Raw genomic sequence first — 22,852 nt, 5'->3', positions numbered from 1 at the left:
ACTTCCTTCAGATCACGGTTCTGTTGTCAGCAAAGATACTCACAGAAAATTTCCTTGATGAGATCAATTCACAAGAAACTCTTTCAAAGTCATTGTTTAGGTTGTCAAAGCAAGCACAGCTTCAGTTGAGTTAGGCTCCAATTTTCTTAGTTTGTTTTTACAGGCTAATTAAATGCATCTTAATTACACTAGAGAAGATTGTATCAAAATGCACATCAACCCAGTCTGATTTGGTGAAATGCTGAGAGTGTGCCAAATCCACCAAAGCCAACAGGAGCTATTAATCAGTGCCCTGGGACAGATATCCACACCCCAGCACTGCCCACTGAATCACAGAACGGCTTGGGTTGGAAGGGACCTCAAAGATCATCCAGTTCCAACCCCCCTGCCATGGGCAGGGACACCCTCCACTACACCAGGTTGCTCAAAGCCTCATCCAACCTGGCCTTGAACACTTCCAGGGATGGGGCAGCCACACTATCTCTGGGCAACCTGTTCCAGTGCCTCACCACCCTCAGAGTGAAGAATTTCTTCATAGATCTCATCAAAATCTCCCCTCTTTCAGTTTAAAGCCATTTCTCCTTGTCCTGTCACTACACACCCTTGTAAAAAGCCCCTCTCCAGCTTTCTTGTAGCCCCTTCAGGTACTGGAAGGCTGCTATAAGATCACAACCTGCTCTTTTTTCCTCCAGGGACATGGGTGGAAGCTCTCTTCCCCACAGCTTTCAGCAGAAACGCTGCTGGCCATTGACTCAGGTACGTGTCAAACAGGTCCCTGGCTGAAGCTGGCTGCAGCCAAAAGGCTGTGCCACAGCCCTTCGCTTAAATGTTGCTTTGGCTTCCCCAATGCAAAGCACTTCCTGTGACACTGTAAATATATTAGCATAATGAAGCTCAAAGTTTATTTCCATCCACATCCTTTCAAGTGACCAGAAGGATCTCAGACAGTGTAGTTTTCGCAGAGCAGTATTTTGCTGCACTGTTGCCTGGAATGGCTGCCTAAGCCAAGTATTGTGGCTGAGAAGTTCCCACTGGTTATTCTAGAAGTTCCAGCCCTGTTAGGCTCATTAATAGGAACGGCACTTCGCTTAATGGCTAGGGGAGACCACTATTAATTTTGAAGCAGAGGATAAATCAGTTATTGCTTCCACGAGTCTGGAGGCAGACACTGGACTGGATGTGTAGCAATGAAGTCCCATGCGCCCTACCGCTGTGATCACAGAGGAACCTCTAGAGGACACCTTGTCTCCACTGCCTAGGCAGGAATCAGCAATCTGATCTTTCTCCACACACATCCCTGCTGTTTGCAGAGCCCTCTCACAACCATGTGAGCTTCCTTGGCAGCCCATGAATGCTTACTAACTCATTTCTAGTCAATCATCTGGAAAGACCTCAATGCTTTAGGAAGAACCAAACCCCTTCTCTGGGATGCTTAAGCCATCTATTTTTGAGGTACTATGTTCCATAAGCTTTTTTGTCTATGTCTTTGGGTAGAGAGCGATGGTGTATGTTCCTTCTTGCGGATTTGAGACAGGTAGACCATCACCACTTAAGGATATACAAGAACACTCCCCTTCGGAGCATGATTGCTCTAAAACTGAAACAGGAGAAGGAAGTCCACGCTTGCTTTCATTCTGCGCACTATCAGTAAGCAGAGTTGCACGGTATTTAGGTCAAGGCCAGTTTTATTTCTAAAACACTATCTAACCTGATCTTTAGTATTGCTTTTACGTAAAACTGAACAGCCACAGCTGTACGAGGAACTGAGTCCCAAACACAACACTTCTCCAAGCCCTACCAGTGTCCTTCCTGTGGTGCAAGGAAGAGAAATTTAAGACTTCAGGAGGCTACTATTGACATCCAGGGTATGTAGAGTTAAAGCAGGAGAGAGATTTAGCTGAAGAGGAATTTTATTGGAAGAATGTGTCAGGTGGTTGGTACTCAATATGCAAAATAATACAATCTAGGGCTACGGTGACCATGAAAATAATAAATCAAATTTAGTAAGAGCCAGTTTTACATGCATGACCAACTTCTGAAGTAGCTCTTTTCCAGACCTCCCTTCTCAAGCTTTGATGCAAACATTACTCACTATAGTCTTCCAGTCACAGCTTAGTCTAGGGTCTTGGGTGCTAACACAACATAAAAACGCAAAATGAACTCCATTAATCATCTATTTTAGAGGGAAAAGGCAGGAGGAGCACTCTACACTTGCTGCGTATTTCTTTCACTGTGTGGATTCCTACAGGACTGTATCTTAAATAAGTTATGTCATCTTTAAAATGTTATAGCATCTTTAAAGCCCACACAATTATGCCTTCTGGACTCTTCGCCCTTAGACTTCAATCTCTACTTTGCAACTGGTCAGAGAAGGTGCCAAATGATACAACGCACTTTTGCAATGCTTTGTAGCATAGAACTGAGCAGTATATAACCCCTTTTAGTCATCATTCTATCTAAATTCATAATCCACCAGAAGAAAAATACTAGCATATCATCGGGGACATCGGATAACCGACAGCACTGCAAGAATTCTTGGTACTATCTTAACGATGGAGCAACCCTTTGGAATTACAACTGAGCACCACCTGCTGGTTATACCATCTAATTTGGCTATTTCTCCTGCCACCCTCCTCCCCGTACCTCCCGAGAGCAGATTCTAGATTTTAGGAAGACATACTGATGTCCATGTTACAGCTGGATGCTGTAACACGGGACCTGAGATTTTGAAAGCTGAGCTTCTGAACTCAGCAGGACAAGTGGAGGCAGCTGTGAAGGCACAGCTGGAGCAACCATCAGAAGGAGACAAAAACTCAGCAGCCCTCTAACATGGAGGGGCAGAGGGGCAATAGCCCTCCCCACTGCATGCACTCCCCACTTGGTCTCGGAGACTAACACAAAGCAAGCAACTGATGATTAAAAAGCAAAAGCAGCAGAGGTCCTTCCCTTTCCTGTTGAATTCCTGTGTGCATCGTCCTCCTCAGTATAATTGAGTTCTCCTGAAACACACGATTTCACCTTAATCTCTCCAGCATTCCCTAGTATTGCAATGCAAGTTGCTGATTTTCTCACCTAGTTCCTCTGTTGTGCCAGTGACCTGGTGGTCTCAGGTTAACATTAACTACTTGCTACAGTTTGCCAAGAAGAATAGGCCCATTACCTACTATTTTGAAAAAACATCTGATCCTGGCACTTCAATTCTTCCACTTTGATCTTATAAAGTAAGAAAGCATCTTAATGGAGATGCTGTTTCAGAGCCACGCTGTGGGAGCGTAATTTCATTTACCATTGTTAACTTAAGCCGAGATGGCCAAAGGTACATGTTTTAATTGTTTAAATTTCATTGAACTCACTGGAAGTTGGGCAGGGAAGTCCCAGTACCATTTTTCAGAAATGGGAGACATTACTGGCCATCATCACTCTTTCAGTGCTGATCTCTACCCAACAGCGATTCACAATTTATGTTCAACCTAGTGATACACCGATGCCTATTTTTATAGCACGCTGCATCGCTGCCCTGAATGTAGCACGACCGGCTGTCACAGCACCATCAAGCTCCACTGGAAGATGGAAAGAAAAAAGGAAAAACAACTTCATCATATGAATCCTTCTGTCAACATAGCAAGCTACAAACCCAAACAACAGGATGACCCCACCCTTGAAATTCCTCCAGGAAGACAAGGGAAAGCCAAAGCTAATATTTCTAATCACCAAGGAAAACCTTCCACTCTATAATCACCTTACACCTCCTCCCTGAGCTTAAACTGTACATCCTAAGGCAGGGCCTTGGCCCAGCTTTCAATTAAATTATTAACAGGAACAGCAGAGTCAAAGTTTCCCAACTCCCATGCCTCGAGTTGTTAAACCCACATAAAGCAACACGACACCAGATATGCCAATCTCAGATTTTCCTCCTGTACTCAGGGCTTGCAAGGACATTGTGTTGGATCTTTCCTTCATTCTCAACACAGTTAGCAGTGTCCCTGGGTCCCAGTGCTCTCTAGTGAGAACTTGCCTGGGAATTCCAGGTCCCCTACAAGAGCTGAGCCTCTGCAGGGGCTTAATTACAGAGCTCGGACCCTCTGCGTGGCATTGTTTGAGATCCCATTGGGTCTGTGTGGCTTGAAAAAATCTGCACTGGGGGAAAAAAAAAATAAATAAGAACAGAACTGCTCCTTGCAATCTTTTTGCTGCCTCCACTTCTTCTCTCCTACTGTCAGGGTCAGCCTGCTGAAGCAGCTGCCTCCAAGGACCAGCATGGGACAGGAGAATATCCCACGGATATTCTGTGCTCTGGGGGAGCACCCACAGAGCCCAGCACCGCTGCCTTTCTGCAAGGGGACTCGCCACGTGGGCTGGTACACGAGCCTGGGTGGGGGAGCTGGGTCTGGCACAGGGCTAGTTTCTTCCAGAACGCAGTACCACAAACACTAATTGCAGCAGATGCCATAACTGCTTAGCTTCCTTTCTTCCAATTTGCTATATAGAAAGTTGCATTCTCCAGTAACAAGGGGATGGCACGCTTCCTCATTTGGGGATGGTGTGGGAGGACGGCTGCCCATTTGCCCTGTGCCAGCTGTTTCACCCCTGGCCTTCAGAAGGCTCTAGAAGAGGGGGAAAAGAGTGCCCAGAGCACACGCCACAGGGCTATGCAGGGGCAGGAGGGTGAGTAACTCAAACATGATGGAGAAGGCTCTCCAGGGGCCTTTAAGGAGACCAGCAGGTTCATACACACCAGTTAGGCTGTGGAAGTTGCTGGGAGGGAAACCAAGACTGAAGGAATTAGGCTCACCATGCAAAGCCACTTTGTTTCAACAGTTGATTGTGTCACTCAAGAATTTCTCTAAGTAAAAAATTACCATTTTTTAATCTTAATAGACAGTTCTCGTAACTCCAGTTTTACAGACTAGAGGCTTTTTCTTTTTTGGCCTTGTGATGCAAGGCAATTCCATGTCAAGGCTCTGACTGCTTCAGGTTTGTCACATATGACCAAAAAATACCCACAAACAGGTTCTGGCACAAAACTCACCCTGACCCCATCTGGATTTTCCTGTTGGTTCAGATTCATGTAACTTCAGCTAACAGCAGCAGGACTGCAGAGAAGTCAGAATATTTCCTCTGCAATATTGTCCCCCCCCAAACAAAAAACACTAGGTATGCCAATGAAAGAAGAGTCAAAGAGGAAGAGCCAAAGAGTAGGATTACTTGGTTTCAACAATGAGCAAGGACTCAGCAAGCTGCAGGTTGAAGGAAGGAAGGTAATGCTCAACCACCAGGGAGATGGTTGAGTCCCCATCCCTGGATGTGTTTAAGAATAGGCTGGATGATCTACTTAGCGATATGGTTTAATGGGGATTAGGGACAGTTGGACTCGATGATCTCTAAGGTCTTTTCCAACCTAGAAATCTATGAATCTGTCAGAAAACTAGATCACATTTTGGGTTACATCTGTGGCAGGCTGCGTGCTGCTAAGCAAGTTAATTTGTGCTTGTTACAGCAGGACACCCACGTGTGATGAGATGTCTGGGTGCCACTTGAAACAGAAAAAAACAGCCTCCCCTCCTTGTGGGACACGTCCCTGGCTTTTGCAATTGAGGCATCTCCTTCTTAGCTTGACAATGACAATTTTTCCCAGATGATGAGCAGAGCAAAGAGTCATTGTGTTTAACACCTTACCTGCTCACAGGCTTCAGAGCAGCAAAAGATTAACCTTAGCTACTTAGAAGGTACTACCCTCTAGGCCTCTAAGGCATTCCACTGAGCCTTTTCCACTGCTTTAAAATCTGAACTTGGAAATGTTTCCCAGCAGAGTGGCAGACCATTTCAGAGATATCACTTATACACATAAGACACCTCTTGAACATATGAGCTCACTTTTCTTAGCTGCCTTTTGAGGCAGCTGCTATCTCCTACAGTCCATAGGATACAGGGGAAAAACAGCTGCTTTCCTAGTGGGAATTTGTTCCAAGTCCCTTCTTGATTTAGTCTTGCTTCATACTGACCCTTTTTGAAGCAATGTATGCCTAAACAATTGCTTGATGTTTTGCCACTCAAAGGAGAAACAAAATTTAAGCCAGTGAATCCATGCTCAATTAAGAAGCTTGAATACACACCTTGAAGGTCTGATGTAGCAAGTGTAGGGGAAAGAAATGCCCTGTATTTGGTACTTTAGAAGTCAGCTACGTTCATATTTCGTCATGAAAAAGTAGTTGCAGGAAGCCATCCATAACTGATATCAGGTAGGCGAAGCTTTGTAGGGAAAGCAAGAGACTCAAGGGCAGGACACTGGTCTCATTCTGCACTCTGCCATCCTTTGCTGATCTGCGAGCACACCTTGTGGCTCCTCAGCTGGTTCACTTAAGACATGGGTAGAAGGTTCCTCAAATAGAGTTAGGAGAAGAGGCTCTGCCCAAGAGGCTCTGCCCAAGACCAGAGCTTCATTGTGCTAGTTACTGTACACACACAGGGAAGCATTTTCTTGTGCTGGAAAGCTCTTAAGTTTTGAGAATTCCAAGTTTTATCCTCATTTTTACCAAGAATCCAAGACAGAAATTACAACAGCTTAGAGCCAAGCTCAGACCTCTCCAACTCCTGAAGTGCCTTTACCCACACTGCCCCATTTTTGTCCCTTTGAGCCCCGGCAGCAGCAAAACCCTCTAAAAATGTAGCTAAATGATTCCCATAATCAATCCAAGAACAGGTGCAATAGCCTCAGTCAGACAACAACCCAACCACGAGAAGAAATGCTGATGTATCCACCCTGCACAGAGCAGTAATAAACCCACAGCAAACACGACAGTTCTTCAGCTGGACTCAGAGAGCCGCCATGGATGCGCTCCCCAGGACTCAGAGAGCCGCCATGGATGCGCTCCCCAGGACTCAGAGAGCCGCCATGGATGCGCTCCCCAGGACTCAGAGAGCCGCCATGGATGCGCTCCCCAGGACTCAGAGAGCCGCCATGGATGCGCTCCCCAGGACTCAGAGAGCCGCCATGGATGCGCTCCCCAGGACTCAGAGAGCCGCCATGGATGCGCTCCCCAGGACTCAGAGAGCCGCCATGGATGCGCTCCCCAGGACTCAGAGAGCCGCCATGGATGCGCTCCCCAGGACTCAGAGAGCCGCCATGGATGCGCTCCCCAGGACTCAGAGAGCCGCCATGGATGCGCTCCCCAGGACTCAGAGAGCCGCCATGGATGCGCTCCCCAGGACTCAGAGAGCCGCCATGGATGCGCTCCCCAGGACTCAGAGAGCCGCCATGGATGCGCTCCCCAGGACTCAGAGAGCCGCCATGGATGCGCTCCCCAGGACTCAGAGAGCCGCCATGGATGCGCTCCCCAGGACTCAGAGAGCCGCCATGGATGCGCTCCCCAGGACTCAGAGAGCCGCCATGGATGCGCTCCCCAGGACTCAGAGAGCCGCCATGGATGCGCTCCCCAGGACTCAGAGAGCCGCCATGGATGCGCTCCCCAGGACTCAGAGAGCCGCCATGGATGCGCTCCCCAGGACTCACCTATCTCCCCTTCCTTGGCACAGCAGCTTCCCAAGCAAGAGGCAGCCCCACAAAGCCAGAGCTTAATGGAAGGGCCTTAAGACTAATGGAATCTGAACAGCCACAGCCATGCATCACTTTGCATTTTCTCATGTTAAAACGCAACAGCCATTTGTTAGAGCACTCCTAATGTGTTCAAAATCTTTCCAGAGGCAGCTGATGTTGTTTCTAAGCCTGACATTCCCAAGCAGCCTAGCACAGACCTGAGATGCTGCTCTGCAGACCTCCCTAAAGTCCATTGCAAACTATGAGTATCTGCCCATCACCCCAGTTACTTCCTCACTAGTTGCAGTATTCAATACCTAGTTTGGCCAGCCTTGGGGGAAAAAAACAAACAACCAAACACCACCACAACACACAAACAACTGGGATTAAGGGTTTATGGAAGTTTAGATCAGTGACAGCACCTTGGTTTTTTTTTACTTCTGCTGATGGCACGAGGCCAGATGCTCAGCTGCCAACTGACACAACTCGGAGCGTGCCAGCTCCGAACAAAGCCAGCAGATCCAGCCTTTTTTAGATCCAGAGGTTGGCTCAAATCCCTGGCACTGGAGGAAGCTAAGCCTGGCAGGTTTTGAAGAAAGAATACTCTGCACCCAGGTGAGAATAAAAATCAGCAGGGGCTGTTTGGAGATGCTGGTGAGCTCTGCAAGAGGAGATAGACACTGACCCATAGGACAAAGACATCAGGAGTGTTAGTACACATGGAACTGGAAAAATGCTTTGTGGATGAAAGGCCTTATGAATAATAGAGGAACCAAACCCCCTGAGTTTCACTGGTCATGGATGTGATTTCATCAGCTCTGCTTCTGTTGAAACCCTCAGAGATATTCTCCCCTCTTTCCACTCTGACTCTCACATTTTCCTTTCTGTGGAGAGCCCCGAGCACCCAGAAGGTGACCAGGGGCACATACATGTGAAATTCTGCAGATGAACCTGAGCTCCAGTGCCTTAGAGTGAGGTTTACCCAGGAAATACTGCAAGATGTAAAGCCCCCTGGGAATAAGGAAATCATCTACCTAATTTCATCAGCTTTGGCAGCTTACCCACATGATGAACTCCATCCATGCGTATTATACACACAACACAGGTACATATCACACTTCTGCAGTAGATCTCACCTACGTGAGCATTCTCATTATTTTATAGACAGGGAAACAAAGGCTCAGGGAGAGCAAGTAGGATGCCCTAAGCCACACAGCAAATAAATTAACCTTGAGCTTCCTCACATCAAGAGCAACATCAGACTAGGGCTGGGACAGTCCTGTATACAGAGTTGCACGTCACTGAGCAACAAGATGACTTAGGGACTATTGCTATATACTTGTCCCATTCTAAGATCTTTTATTTCTTTTTTCGCCCTACACATCTGCTACTAACCACAGTCAGAGGGAAGCTGGCCCTATGGTCTGATCCAGTACAGCTGTTACCATGTTCCCTCAGTTTTAGAAATCAACCTGACCCCTCAGCATCGGATGCAAACACCCTTAGACTTGGAAGGAGTTCAAATTTAATACAAAACATTGCTAAAGTAAGGTCCTAAAGTGATTTATAGGAACACATTTGCTCTTTGGATCTGGCAGCAGCCTGTGATCAGGCCCAGCTTTTCTTAATATTTTGGGCCATAAGCCATCCAGCTTGGGGATTTACTCATCTTTGTATGTTTAACTTTGTAAGCACAATGCAGTAGTTACTGTTGTGCCTCCCGGCTGCTCTTCCATTTTTTATAAACTCATTTTCTCTGCTAACCTACTTGTAGTTTTTTTTCTTGTAAAGCTCTTTTAGTCATTCCTTGCCTTCTTTTTCCTCCCCCAAAACACTGGGATAAAACTGCTCTGGATGCTATACACTAGTGACTTGAACAGGTTCCAGCTTCTATATCCAGGCTTTGGAAATAATTGTTCCCACTAATCCTTTTGAGTGCACTCCCAGTTCCATTCAAAGAGCTGCTGTCCCCCCTCGCCCCATACACACCCAATTGCTTCTGTTCAGCAATCAGAGATCCAGCATCAGCACGTTGTAATTGCTGGTGCCAAGCAGTTCTTGAGCCCCCCAAATCCACTAACTGCTTCCGAGCTATGGATGGAGGCTCTTCCACCAGTGTCACTGCCCTTCCCACCTTGTCCTCATACCAGCTACCAGGAGAAGAAAAAGTAGCTTCTCTTCCAGCTCAGCCCTGCAGCCTGCCAGTTGACTCCTGGATCCCTTCAATTCGGTATCATAAATACAGTTAACGAGGGAGTTTAATACAGATTTGGTAAGACAGTTACTTGAGCAATACATAATTTATGGTGCCCTGTGGCATAGGAAGCTGCGAGTGGTGTCTGGGAGTGAACGGATTCAAGAAACTCGCTGTACAGCAGTGCAGAGTGCCAAGGGGGAGAAAAAGGAGACAGCAGCCCAAGGAAGGGGACGCATTAAGGAGGAGAGCTTGATGGCAGCAAAAAGCATGAAAAAAGACAAGGTGAAAGGCACAGCGTGAGAAAAGAATGGTGAAGGAGAGACTAGAAAGAGCTGAAAGGAGAGAGGAGGAGCTGAACAGAAGATGCAGACAGGGGCAGAGAGTCTGCAGGGTGAACAAGAGAGGAGAAGCAGCATGGAGAGGGAGAAAGAGAGCAGCACATGCACTCTCGATGTGACAAGCAGGTCTCTGCAGGCTGCCAGCTGGTGTGTCAGCTGGAGGGCAAGGGCAAGGAGAGGTGCCCCAGCTCTCCTGGGGCTCTGCTACCTCCTGACCAGCCCCCATGTCTCTCTTCTACCCCCCCTGCCAGCCACAGCCAGGGGACTGCCTGGCTTCCCTATCCACTTCCAAACCTTCAAGCTCTACATGGCTTTGGGTTTTGCTATCAGCCTCCCCACTCCTGCTCCATGTTGTTTTGGGGAGCTGCAGTGGGAGCAGGAGGCCACCCTTCAGCTGGGTGAGCCAGAGAGGCTGTGCTGGCCATTTCACCCAGCTGCCCCTTATCAACAGGAGGGTCTTGCTTAGGCACCCCTTAGCTCAAGGACAAGGGTCCCAGGTGCTGCACCACAGCAGTGTCTCTCCTGGAGAGAGCTCTGCAGGCATGAGATGAGGCACAGACTGGATAAGGAAAACAGAAAGATTAGGAGATGGGTGACATTGGAGAACAGGACCAGTGCTTAACGAGCATGCAGGATCTGTGCCTGCCATTTGACTGCTGCTTCTGAAGAAGTGCTGGCCCTCAGCTCCCAGAAGTTACTTTTTTGGTTGGAGAGCTCTCATCCGAACAGTTGGTGTCAGTGAGCCCTCTCTTACGCTAAGCAGTGACCCATCACAGAGGTAGCACAACACTTCAGAGAAAGACCTCCATCAGGACCAGTCCTGTGCATAGCGAGAGCCTGAGATACCAGGAAACCACCCCTGACTTATTCTCTGGGATTTTTCCAATATGAATTGAAGGTAACACAACCATTTGGCTCTGAACAGGACCCCAAGCGAGCAGAACAGATGGCTATATTAAAAGGAAAAAAAGGGGGGACTGGCCCTGAAGACTCTATTTCCCTTTTGCCTGCAGCACCCATGATGAGGTTTACTACTACTTTTGTTGGTGGAACACAGCCAAGGTGCTCCCTGTTGGGCCAAAGTGGAGAAAAACAGCCTCTGCCTTGGGATAGAGTGGGTATCGACCCCAGCACTCCCAGTGAGCCCCTTCTCCCACCAAGAGCATTGTCACTCTGATACTTGGGAGCCCCATGCTGTCCCCACTGTCACTTCCAGGCTGTCCTCCTCTGAGGACAGGGTCACAAACCTCACAGATTTGTGATTTGATCTGCTCTATAATTTTATTTCCTTTTTTCTGCCCTGAAAAAAACACAAGAGAAACTGTAGGTTTTGTAGAAATTGTATAAGTGGCTTTGAGAAATCTCCATACACCCCTCGGCCCCAAATCTGCAAGCTTTGGAAATAAATATTTAGATGAACTTCCTTCAAAAGTGTTCAGAAGAAAGTAGCTGTTTCTTGTAAAAAATAAATGCCTAATCAAAAACCCAAAGGACCTTGCTTGAAAACCAACATCAGAGGAAATTTTTCAGGTTGCTTTGGAGCTCAGCATGCCCTCTGCTGCCAGAGCCAGGTTTCACAGGTCCTGGGACCTGCCAGCTCACTGCAACATCACCAGAGTTCAATTTTAAAAATAATAATTAAAAAAAACCCATGCTCCTGATGATATTCATCCATCTTTCTATAAGAATTCCAACAAAAATTAAAAACAACTATAGAAGCAAGATTTAAGTATTGTGGGGGGTGTAAAGTATGTGTTTTGAACAAAAATAAACCTCTGACATGGAAAAAGTAGATGGTGCCTCGCTCAGCCCCTGCAGTGCCACCTTTACACAGAATGAAGTTTTCCTACCACTAAAAACTGGGAAATAATGATACACCCCTCTCCTGGGAAAGCCTTGCATACTGGTAGGTGCTGTTTCACAGCAGATGTGCTGGCTCTGCAACAACGCTCACAAGAGGAACCTGGTGTCCCACTGCCAGCTCCAGGTTTCCTCTCTTTGATGCAATATGGAGAAGAGCAGGCAGCGACCTCCAGCCTCAGAAAGGGAATACTTGAGAGACTAGGAAGAAAACAGCTCTGGCCTGATGACATAAATTACTTTGACAAGCCTTCAGGTACGTCCTGTGACACAACTTAAGGCTCTTTTTGCCCAAAGTGGAACATTTAATCTCCCCGGTGATACCACATAGCCCCCAACAGCTGCCTGGGCAATCCAGCTGCAGGGAAACCTGAGTTGCATGGTTGATTGTTTAGCTGCCTAAAGGAAAGCTTGGTGTCCATCAACCTTTGTTCATCTGCCAAGCCTGAGCTGATGTTACTTTGAAACCGTAATCCTGATTTTGCATTGCTCCGTGCAAGGGCTTTCCCAATCCAAGAGCAGTGGCCATCCCTGCCTGTGGCATCACATGCCAAACAGGGGACATGCCATCATAAGAGCAAAGGCTGTCTGTTTTCATCATGTGATCATCTGGGACACAGAGCTCAGTACATTGAAACTCTGCCCCATTTCACACTCCAGTTAAAGGAGCGTGGAGCAGGTCCAGATGAGGGGGTGTTCAACCAGAGCTCCTGACTTGCTTCATTTGTCTCTACATAAGCTACTGGGAACAGATGTCTCAGCCTGCTGGTACCAATCACTCACTTCACAAAAGCTCCGACTTGCTTGTACAGTGCCCTTGTTCTCCCACACTTAACTCATCACTACATGGAGATACACTATCAGTGCTCAGCCTTGGGATGCTGCAGGGAGGTGGGCGAAATCTTCAGAAAGAAGGAAGAAAAACACATGAAAGAGGTCAAATCTCAAACACAGCATGGCTTGGTTTGGGTATGGCTCTCTCACAACAGGATTACATGCTTTTAAGCCAGCTGGGAAGGAACAGTAGAGGTTTTTAAGATGCGTTGCCAGGAACAGACCATTAGCTAGCCTCCTCTCACCAAGACGTGAGATATCACTCTTACACCCAGACAGTAATGCTGAAGAAATCCTGAAGCCCTATATGCTGCTTTAGAGTCCTTACCAGCTCTTTACACTTCCACTTTTATCTTCTTCTACCATCTTTAACCCACGTCTTCCACAAGAAGAAACAGAAACTTAGCAAAGCAACCTCATAACCACCTTAACTTTTTTGTTAGAAGCCATGAGTGTTACATACTTTAAGCTATCAAAAAAAACCCACATGCCCAAAAGCACTTTCCTACCCCAAGTCAGCCCCTTCTTAGGGATCACAGGTCACCAATAGTTCAAACTGCACACAGTCCTGCCCACCTGCTTTTTACTACACATCTTTCTCACTTAAGGGTGGCTGCTAGCCCAGGCCACAAGCCCCTTCCAAAATCCAGCCCCAGTTCCAAGTATCAGACACACAACCACATGCACTGCTCTCCCAGGATCACCAGCTTTGCTCACACTCCTACCCTGGCACAGAAAAAACCACTTCTGCCTAGGGAAGCCCAAAGAGACCAGAGACAACAGCATGAAACACAAACCACAACCCTTCTCCAATATCAAATCCTGAGCACAGAGATTACATTTTGTACTTTATCTGGTATAAAAGGACCAAAATAGGACTTACCAGTTGATGTCAACGCAGTCCTGCATCGAGCATGCTCCTGAAGAACTCTCTTCCACCGCTCTGAGCAAAAGAGGTCATCTCAGACCCACACCTAGCCCTTATCTCCAGCTTTAAAGGGTTGTCCATCAGGCAGCACTCAGGGCCAGGCTGCTGGTCTTTGCTGCACCTGACAGGAGGCTGATTACCCAGAACTGAAGTTCTGTCTCTACGTGGAAGTGTTGTTTCTCTTTCTTTTTAAGAAAGAAGGTCGTAGCTTGCTGCAAATATATCCAAATCTTTTGTAATTGTTGCCTTTGCTGGTGGTTTGTTACCGATTTTTGACACTCTGGGTGAATTGGAAACTGTAGTCCCCTTTTCTTTGGGTTTTTTCCTCAATTGGGGGAAGATAGCTAACACCTGAACTCAGTTAACAAGAAAGATAGAGAGGAGGTGGATGGCTAAAAGCATCCAAACGACCCACAGCTTGTAATTAGGCTCAGAGTAACCAGGTGATTTATCTTTTGTAAATACCTGTCTCTTTCCACTGACAAAAAACGCACCTGAATGAGTCGTTGAAGTCAGGTGTGATGGATCCCACCCCTCGTTTCAGGGCCCGATGTTTTGAAGCAATAGTGCCTCTAGTTTCAGGAACAAAAATGTCGGTTGTCCCATCTGCTCTAGCGTTTCACCTCCGACAGTAGCCAGCAAAATTGTTCAGAGAAGATACAAAGCCCAGCCACAGACAGCCCTTTGAACACTTAACCCCAAGAGAAGATCTCTCAATCCCCTGCAAGTCTGAGGCTTGCCTGTGCCCTGAAGGAAGAGAATTTAATATTCCTCGCAAAACCCCTGGCTCTGGGTAATCTGCATTACTGTAACTCTGGATAAGCTTGTTTTCCACAAAAACACCCAATATTTTTCTAACCTCACTGAGCTCTTGATCACCACGAATATCTTGTGCCAATTAATAACACGAGGCAAACGTGAGGGGAAACACATTTAGAACACGCAGCTTTGACTCTTTCCCAGGCTTTCTAAATTGAAAAAGAGGAGATTTCGATTAGATCTAAGGAAGAAATTCTTCACTCTGAGGGTGGGGAGGCACTGGAACAGGTTGCCCAGAGAAGTTGTAGATGCTCCATCCCTGGAAGTGTTCAAGGCCAGGTTGGATGAGGCTTTGGGCAACCTGGTGTAGTGGAGGGTGTCCCTGCCCATGGCAGGGGGGTTGGAACTGGGTGATCTTTGAGGTCCCTTCCAACCCAAACCATTCCATGATTCTAGATAAACCCTGCAGGGAGGCAGCAGCCCGTTCAACGTGAATGGGTCTGTTGGCTGAGCAATTGTCCCAGTTCTCACAGTTCCTCCTGTCTCCCCAGGGTGCGAATCCTCGGCTCCGGATTAACGGGCCGATGAACATCAACCACTACGCGACGAAGAAGAGCGTGGCAGAGAGCATGCTGGACGTGGCACTGTTCATGGCAAACGTCACGCAGCTCAAAGCGGTGCTGGAGCAGGGGACTTCCTTCCAGTACTACACCACCCTCATCGTGCTCATCAGCATCTCCCTCTTCTTCCAGGTGGTGATCGGGATTCTCCTCATCATCACTGGTAAGGTGGCCCCCGAGGCGCGCGCACCCTCGCAGGGTGCCACAGGGCAAGGCACCTCCTGGCTTGGCTGGCACAGGAGTGGAAGGCAGATGCCTCTTCCCCCAGATCATTCCCCTTGGCTCCAACCAGGGCTGCGGGAAGGCTGAAGACAGCTTCACGTGAGCGATGGGGAGGTCTGTGTTAACGGCTTTTCAAAGCGGGCAGTGGGTTGTTTCTCTGTTCTGAGTAGTAGAGAAGTAGTAGTAGAAGAGTAGTTCTGAGCAACTACTCTTCCATCACTTCCTCACTGCCGAATCCCTGTCGTGGGGAGAAGAGCTAAATTTTGGGCCTTTTGCTGCCTATCCTGTAACACGGCCCTTCATGCAGCTCCTGCAGATACCACGTTTCAGCCGTACTTTTCGTCTCACCCGAGCTGGGGTCTATCAGAACACTTTAGGCAGAGATATTCCCCATTCTAACCTCACATTTAACCAATCCCACAGTTCTCCTAGTGCCACACAGACAGAATGTTAACACCAGCATTTCAGACAGGCTCGCCCAGTGCTCCATCTGACACAGGAGTTTCTGCATTTCAACCTCCAACACATGCCCGGTATTAAAAGTCTGCACAACCCTACTTTTTCCCCTATACCCTCTATGTTTTTCTATGTCAGGCACTGGATAGGAGGTTGTGGGAAGTCCTGTGCTGCGTTACTTCCCCATCCCCCAGATGGCTTCCCTCCCCCCAGCTGGAGCCAGCAGTGAGGAGAAGGGGGACGGGGGCCACGAGGCTGCCGTTTGCACGGCTTGTCGGTCAGACAACCTCAGTAACCACGGAGTTCCCGTGTCTGAGCTGATCAATGCCCATCAGCGATGGCTGATCCTCTTCATGCATCCACACACCTCTCGGTCTGGGGGCGAGGAGGGGGTTGATGGCTGTGTCAGCACGCATGTGAGATCCGGGAGGTCGAGGAGGAACTGGCCTCTCAACCCCAGCACAACATTGCTGATCTTCTCCACCCAGCCCTCCCTTGGCATGTCCCACGGCTGTGCAGTTGGGCTCATGTGGCACACTCCTGGCTAGCATGCAGCATATTTTGGGTATTTAGGGCTGGCCTGTTGGAGGGCCATGGCACCTCCATGGCAACACAACGACAACGACATTAAAAAAAAGATGGCTTTCCTCTGCTCCATCCTCCTGTGCCATCCTAGGGCAAGCTGTGGACCCTGTAAAGTTCCTGGGACTACTCCCACAGGTCTGTGGCCACAGTTCCCAGGGGCACTACGGGTATTGAGAAGGCTTGCAGGGGCTGGGGGACTTGGAGTCAAGCTACAAATCTCCCTTTCTTTTTGCACTGTATCGCACAGCTCGTTTGAACCTGAATGATGTCACAAAGCAACCCCGGCTAAACATCCTCAACAATGCTGCCACAGCCCTCATCTTCATCACGGTCATCCTCAACATCTTCATCACAGCCTTTGGGGTGCAGAAGACTGGCCTCTACCCTACCAGGAATTTTCGACCTTATTAAGTCATGGGGCGATGGAGTCAGGTAAGAAAGGGGTGAGTTCCTAACACTGACAGCCCCTGGAAGGGCTCTCAAGCTCAGAAAACATCATTGCAAAGTGGAGAAGGAGAAGGCCAAGCTGCACAAACGAACAAAGCCTTTCTAGAGGCACGTTGTTGTCCCACAAGCAGCTGGGGCTATGGAACGAATTCCTGCGGAGAACGAGGATTTCCTCACTTAGTCTTTAAGGCAAGAACACCATCAGCAGCAAGGAGTTCTCAGATGACTGCAGACCTCACACTAGATGTGGATAGCAGTTGTGGACGGGAGCTAAATTTGGGGAAGACAACTAGGTGCCTTGTGGGAGGTAACCAAAGGTGGCAGCATCATCTGAGCAGAAAAAAAGGAAGGTGCCAGAGAGGTGGGGGATGAAGGAGCTCTTCTCAACAGCCAGTGTGGTTTGGCAGGGGCTGTTTTAAGAATCCAACTCTCATTTCCAAGAGAGAATCTCGTGAATAACAGCCCAAGCAAATGCTCGTGTTCCCATGTCAGGTCAGATGAGGGAATGACATGTCCTTAGGTCAAAAGTGCTTTAGGTCAAGAAGCAAAGTTCACATCTCTTGCTTACATGACCTGCGATGTGTAAACATAGTTCAAGTGCAGCACACTGGGGCCATAGCCAGCGAGAAGGCTCCATAGACACAGGATGTGATGAGGGAGGATGCAATGGCCAAAAGCCTCCACAAAAACAGGTGGCCACGGTACCGAGTGACCCGGTACGCCGTGACAGCTCCCACGCAGCGCGGAGGAGCCCGCTGCCACCTCACTGCCATTTCTTGTCTTTCTTGCAGGATCTGAGCAGCGTGGCCGGCCAGAAAAGCTCTCTCTCCTCTCTGCTGTTCCTGACCTCGGCAGCAGCCCATTAATGAATCCAGAGACTGGGTGAAACTCTCAAAACTGTACGCGTTCCATGGAATACTGGCCCCTTACGGAATACCGTAAGGCTTTTGCAGCTCCGAAGGGGTGGGATCCTCCATTGCCTTTGGAAGCCAGAGCAAACTTTGCTAGAGAAGGCTGCAGGAAGAGCAGCAGGTACACAGCTTCAAAGCCCAGTTCTGGAAATCTCATCTCTTATTTTAGCCGCCTGCGCGACACATTCAATATTAGCTCACTTCATAGAGAAGATGGAACAATTGACTTTGTAGGCTAAATAAACAAAAAAAGGCCAGCTTTTTTTGTCTCAAGTGTAATTCTCTATACTTACAGCAATGCTATCTAATAGTTTACCTCCCAGATGTTGGAAGGGATTTCTCAAACTCAAAAAAAAAATGTAGTTCTCATGGAAGGATAGGAAAGTGTATGTCAACGCAGCTAAAACCAGTTCAAACATTTTCCTAGTTGTTTTAAAAAAAAATTAAATGCGAAACAGTTAAGAAAACAATCAGATATTTCCAGCATTGGAGAATTTACAAGGACAGAAAATAGATATTATGGTCTGACGTCATTGCCAGGGACCTACCAAGAATGGTGTCAGAGCAGCCTGACAATATTTAGTAGAAAATGAGGAAATATTATACATAAGGAGACACTCTAGGCTTATTGCCACAATGAGGAACGGCAGATGCATAGCGAACCACTTTATCACCATTACAATTTAAGGTCTTATCACTAACATAAATGTTTTTAAATGTATCATTTTTACATTGACAATGCTGGGAATTCTCTTGTACTAGAACAATTTGTTTCCTTAAAAAAAGTCTTTGCATTAATGATTTTTCAGTTGTTATTTTTTTTAAGAGTAAAAATTTTCAATCCTAAATTTTGTAACTCTGTAGCCATGCTAAAAAATTGATATTTTAATAGCCTGCTGCAAGCCTATTTTAATAATGACATGCTTTTCTGATTATTAAATGATTTTTTCACTGTACAGCAGAATCAGAGTTCAATATGGGTTTTTCATTTTGCGTGCTCTTGCCACCACGAGAATGCCCCGAAAATGTCCACGTATTAGTCTTCAGGAGCTACTGGGAGTGTCTGACACTTAGAAAACCCCAGATATGGGCAGATTTAATTCGTAGTCTATATTTGAATTCACAGAACTAAATTTCTGTTGAAGCCACAGGTGGTGTTTTATTCTGGAGAGGGTGTGAAGGAGCTTGCCCACAAAGGCTGGTGGGTGAGGCAACGGGCCACCATCAGCTAGTAGCCACGAATGACGGTGGCTTCTTTGCAGCGAAAGTTGTGTAGAAAGAGCAGAGTGGGAAACGTCTGTTATGTCTTTACCCGAATTTCAATTAGCAAAGCTGAGAACAGCCTGTGATCTGTTTGGTGGAGCAGGCAAAGACTCGTGCTCCACTTTGTCCAGGGACTCCAGCGTGAAACCGAGTTGGCCGCTTACCTCCCTCCTCGGTCCTGGCTGAGACCGACAGCCACCAGGGGGGAATGTTTCTGGGAAGCCTCTGTTATCCCGCTCTCCTCGAGAAAAAGGCTTCACTGTAGAGGCAGCAAAACTAGTTCTAAACCAGTGCAAAACCACCAGCTAAGGGCTTTCAGCCACTAACTGGCCGTCTGGGTTCAGGAAAAGGCAAAAAATGACGCATCCTGCGTGCGGATCCCAAATCCCATGACTCATTGCTTCACAGAGCAGGAGGCAAAGCGATTAACATTGATATGACTGAATGTAAAGAGAGGGGAGAAAAAAAAAAAAAAAAGAAAAGGTTCAGCTGGGAAAGCAGCAGCGAGGGGAATTTCATTACCAGATCTGAACTTCAACGTCACCGTCTCCGAGAGCTGCCAGGTCAGGTACTTGGCCCTCAGAGAGGGCTTCCCATCAGACAGCGCCGGTGAGCAGAAGACCGGCAGCGCGCTGGAACGCTTTTCCCCCCATCACCTTTATTAATAATTTCTCATTATAATGGAATCAGACTCATTAGCAACCTTGGCTGCCTTTATTCCCTCTCTGTGTCTGACTCCCATTCCTGCCAAGCTTTTTATGCTCAAAGGAGGCAGAGCTGAAGCATAAAGGGGCCAAATTTGAACCTAAATAAGCGGTTGCCATGAAAGAGCTGACCTCTTGTTTGTGCAGGCTGTGCCAAGTCCTGAGCTCAGGCCTGTGGTCTTCTCCAGGAATTGTCCCCTGCTTGTGAGAGAGACCGCTTCGTTCTCCGCATTCTCTCTCCGTGATCACATAGCCCTTCTGAGCACTGCCTTCAGCTCTGGGGTCTCCAACACAAGAAGAACATGGAGCTGCTGGAGCGGATCCAGAGGAGGCCACGAAGATGATCCGAGGGCTGGAACACCTCTGCTATGGAGACAGGCTGGGAGAGTTGGGGCTGTTCAGCCTGGAGAAGAGAAGGCTCCGGGGTGATCTTATTGCAGCCTTCCAGTACTTAAAGGGGGCCTACAGGAAAGCTGGAGAGGGGCTTTTTACAAGGGTGTGTAGTGATAGGACAAGGGGCAATGGATTTAAACTGAAGGAGGGGAGATTTAGATGAGATATAAGGAAGAAATTCTTCACTCTGAGGGTGGTGAGGCACTGGAACAGGTTGCCCAGAGAAGCTGTGGCTGCCCCATCCCTGGAAGTGTTCAAGGCCAGGTTGGATGAGGCTTTGGGCAACCTGGTGTAGTGGAGGGTGTCCCTGCTCATGGCAGGGGTGTTGGAACTGGATGATCTTTGAGGTCCCTTCCAACCTGAACCGTTCTATGATTCTATGATTCTGCTTTGCCGGGACAGATATTTGTCCAATGCTTCTCTTATTTCATATGATAAACCCAGGAAGACAGGAGAAAAACTGTTTTGTTGCCATCCCACTTCCTACAGCCCTAGAGGGGACTCTAACAGATCTTGCTCCTGGCTCACCTTGCTTGCTGCATCTCCCACCCATCTCTTGCTGCAGAGCCCTCATCAGCTCGGGCAGAGAGCGAGCCGTCTCTCCGGGATTGACTCATGCCTTTGGATATGTGATGCCACAGGAGCAACTTCTGGCTTCTAATCCCTGCTGCGTGGTGACGCAGGTGCGAGTAACACACGGACAGAACTGAGCTCTCGTAGGAAGATGATGTATTTATAAAAGGCGGGTGAGAATCAGCATATCCCCCAGCTCGAACAGAGGGTGGCCCAGGAGTCGTCTTGAAGGCACAGAGCCGCTTTAAGGCAGAAAAGTCAAAGGTACAATTCAGATTTTTAACACAAGGCATCGGTGTCCAGAAAACAATCAAAGTCAGACATTTGTAGGCAACGAGAAGAGGCGAGATGTTCATACCAGGCAAACATTAAAGACAATGACAAAAAAAAAGTCACATTCTAATTTTCACACAATACATTTCTCTCCGAATAAAAGCCAGCCCTCCTTAGTTCCCTTCGCTGGTCTGCAAAACAAGCCTCAGCCCCACAAGTCACCCTCCTGGAGGCAGAGTTGGCATTTGTGGGCAGAGCTTGTGGGCCCCGGGGCCCCAGCCTGGCCACAGAGACCCAGGGAAGGTCTATTCTGCAGCATGGCCCACCATCTCCCCAGCCAGAGCCGCGGCAGGTCTCTCCTGCCTGATGCATGGCAAATCCCACGCAACCGATTTCCTTCCAGAAACATGGGGCAAAGTCCACCGCAAACTCTGGCACAGCTTCCTAAAAAATTCCCTGCAATAGAAACGAGATGGACTTTTGGGGGAGTCAGTTTCTCGGCCGTGGTGTAACCAGTTCCCTCTCGCTCTCCAGGAGCTGTGCCAGACCCAGACCAGGAGGCTTGCCACACTAGTCACGGGGCAAACCGACTGCAGATCTGGGAGCGCGGTGGTGTGGCCACCACCCTGGCTGGCCGTGTGGCTTCAACTGCACGGCCGTGGAACCACCTGCTGCTGCCGTGCTCCCTGCTCTCCCCCTCTTCGTCACTGTTTGGGGAGAAAAACTGCAGGTCGTTTTGGAAGAGGGGCAGCAGCCTCAGAGCAAAATCCGGTGCCATTCCCGCAAGATTTGCTGCGGGCCAGCTAGCCAGGGAGCTGGTAGCCTTTTCTCTCCCTACAACCTGCAGCGGTTTCTGAGCATGTGGGCTGGAAGACAGCTTTTGTCCCCCTGGGCTCTCTCCAAGCTCCTCCACAGAGGCTGCCAACTAGTGCCAATTAGTATTAATCACATTTACTACTGCAATGCTTAAATACCAACTAAGAACGGGCACTGTGCTAGAAAGGGAAGAGCATTTGTGATGGCAACCTTGACAGCAGGCATACTGGCCATCAGGAAACTGGACTGAAACCCACTGACTCCTTACATCTCCTCCGAGGAGTCCTCAGGAGGTAAAGAATTCTGCTCACCGCTGGCCTGGGTTACAAGGCGTGAAGGAAGGAGCACAGTCACAGCTGAAACATGGGCGCGAAATCCTCAAATTCTGCTGGAGTGAGGGCTGCACGCTGCTTCCCAGCCCACTCCTTGCTGACTGTCCTCTCTGGTGAGGAAGAGGAGTTACTCGTATCATTGAAGCCAAGCGAGTTACCTTCCGGATGCACCTAATTCCTGCCAGCGTCTGCAGAGGAACCCCAGCTGCTATCTTTGGGTGCTGCAGACCACATCTAAGGCAGATGTGAAAGCCCACAGCACAAAAACCCTTCCTCCCTGCACACGATGTAAGGTCCAGCGCCGAATCCATCAGTTCTCCATCTGCAAAACGGGCATCGCGCCATTTTCCGCTTGACGGGGCCAAAGAGCCGGGTCCTCGCCACGTCCTGGTGCTCGCCTTCCCCACCAGCCTCTCCCCATTCCACAGGGATTGCGTGACAGAGCCAGCCCGGGCAGGCTGCGGAGGCGAAGTCCCGGAGCCTGGAGAGCAGCTCACCTGCACGCTGTGCCTGTGTTCGAGCAAAGCACAGGCTCCGACACGCACCGGGAGCGCGACTGACACTGCACATTCCAGGCGGAAACGGAGCGGATTGCACCATCACAGGGCTCTGCCCTCCTAAACTCCTATAATACATTAAAAAAAAATAATAGCGTTGGCTGTTGCCAGCCTCTTTCCTCTTGCCCCAACTGCAGTGTTTTATTTCTTAATCTCTACACAGAAAAAATACTTTCCCTCAGGAAAAGACAGCTCCGGCTCGGGCGGAAGGCTACGGCCGCCTCTTCTAGGATATTCCGTGTCCGCATTC

At 48.4% G+C, this 22,852-nt stretch overlaps 1 protein-coding gene across 1 annotated transcript; it reads left to right on the top strand.

Annotated features, from left to right (window-relative positions):
- The first annotated feature begins 15,004 nt into the window (after positions 1 to 15,004).
- On the top strand, positions 15,005 to 16,744 carry NINJ2 (ninjurin 2). Its single transcript, XM_009987778.2, has 2 exons — positions 15,005 to 15,233; positions 16,581 to 16,744. The coding sequence occupies exons 1-2, from the start codon at positions 15,035 to 15,037 to the stop codon at positions 16,742 to 16,744; spliced, it is 363 nt and encodes a 120-aa protein (XP_009986080.2). The 5' UTR covers positions 15,005 to 15,034.
- The last annotated feature ends 6,108 nt before the right edge of the window (positions 16,745 to 22,852 follow it).

The sequence above is a fragment of the Tauraco erythrolophus genome, chromosome 4, assembly GCF_009769465.1.
Source record: "Tauraco erythrolophus isolate bTauEry1 chromosome 4, bTauEry1.pri, whole genome shotgun sequence".
NCBI lineage: Eukaryota > Metazoa > Chordata > Aves > Musophagiformes > Musophagidae > Tauraco > Tauraco erythrolophus.
The sequence above is the reverse complement of the archived record's forward strand: the minus strand, read 5'-3'. Positions and strand labels throughout refer to the sequence as shown.

What these genes read in the sequence shown, in the direction of transcription:
- NINJ2 (XM_009987778.2), top strand. Translation starts at nt 15,035, where the DNA reads ATGAACATCAACCACTACGCGACGAAGAAGAGCGTGGCAGAGAGCATG. An exon ending in GATTCTCCTCATCATCACTG is followed by an intron (nt 15,234 to 16,580) that starts GTAAGGTGGCCC and finishes TGTATCGCACAG; the next exon opens with CTCGTTTGAACCTGAATGAT.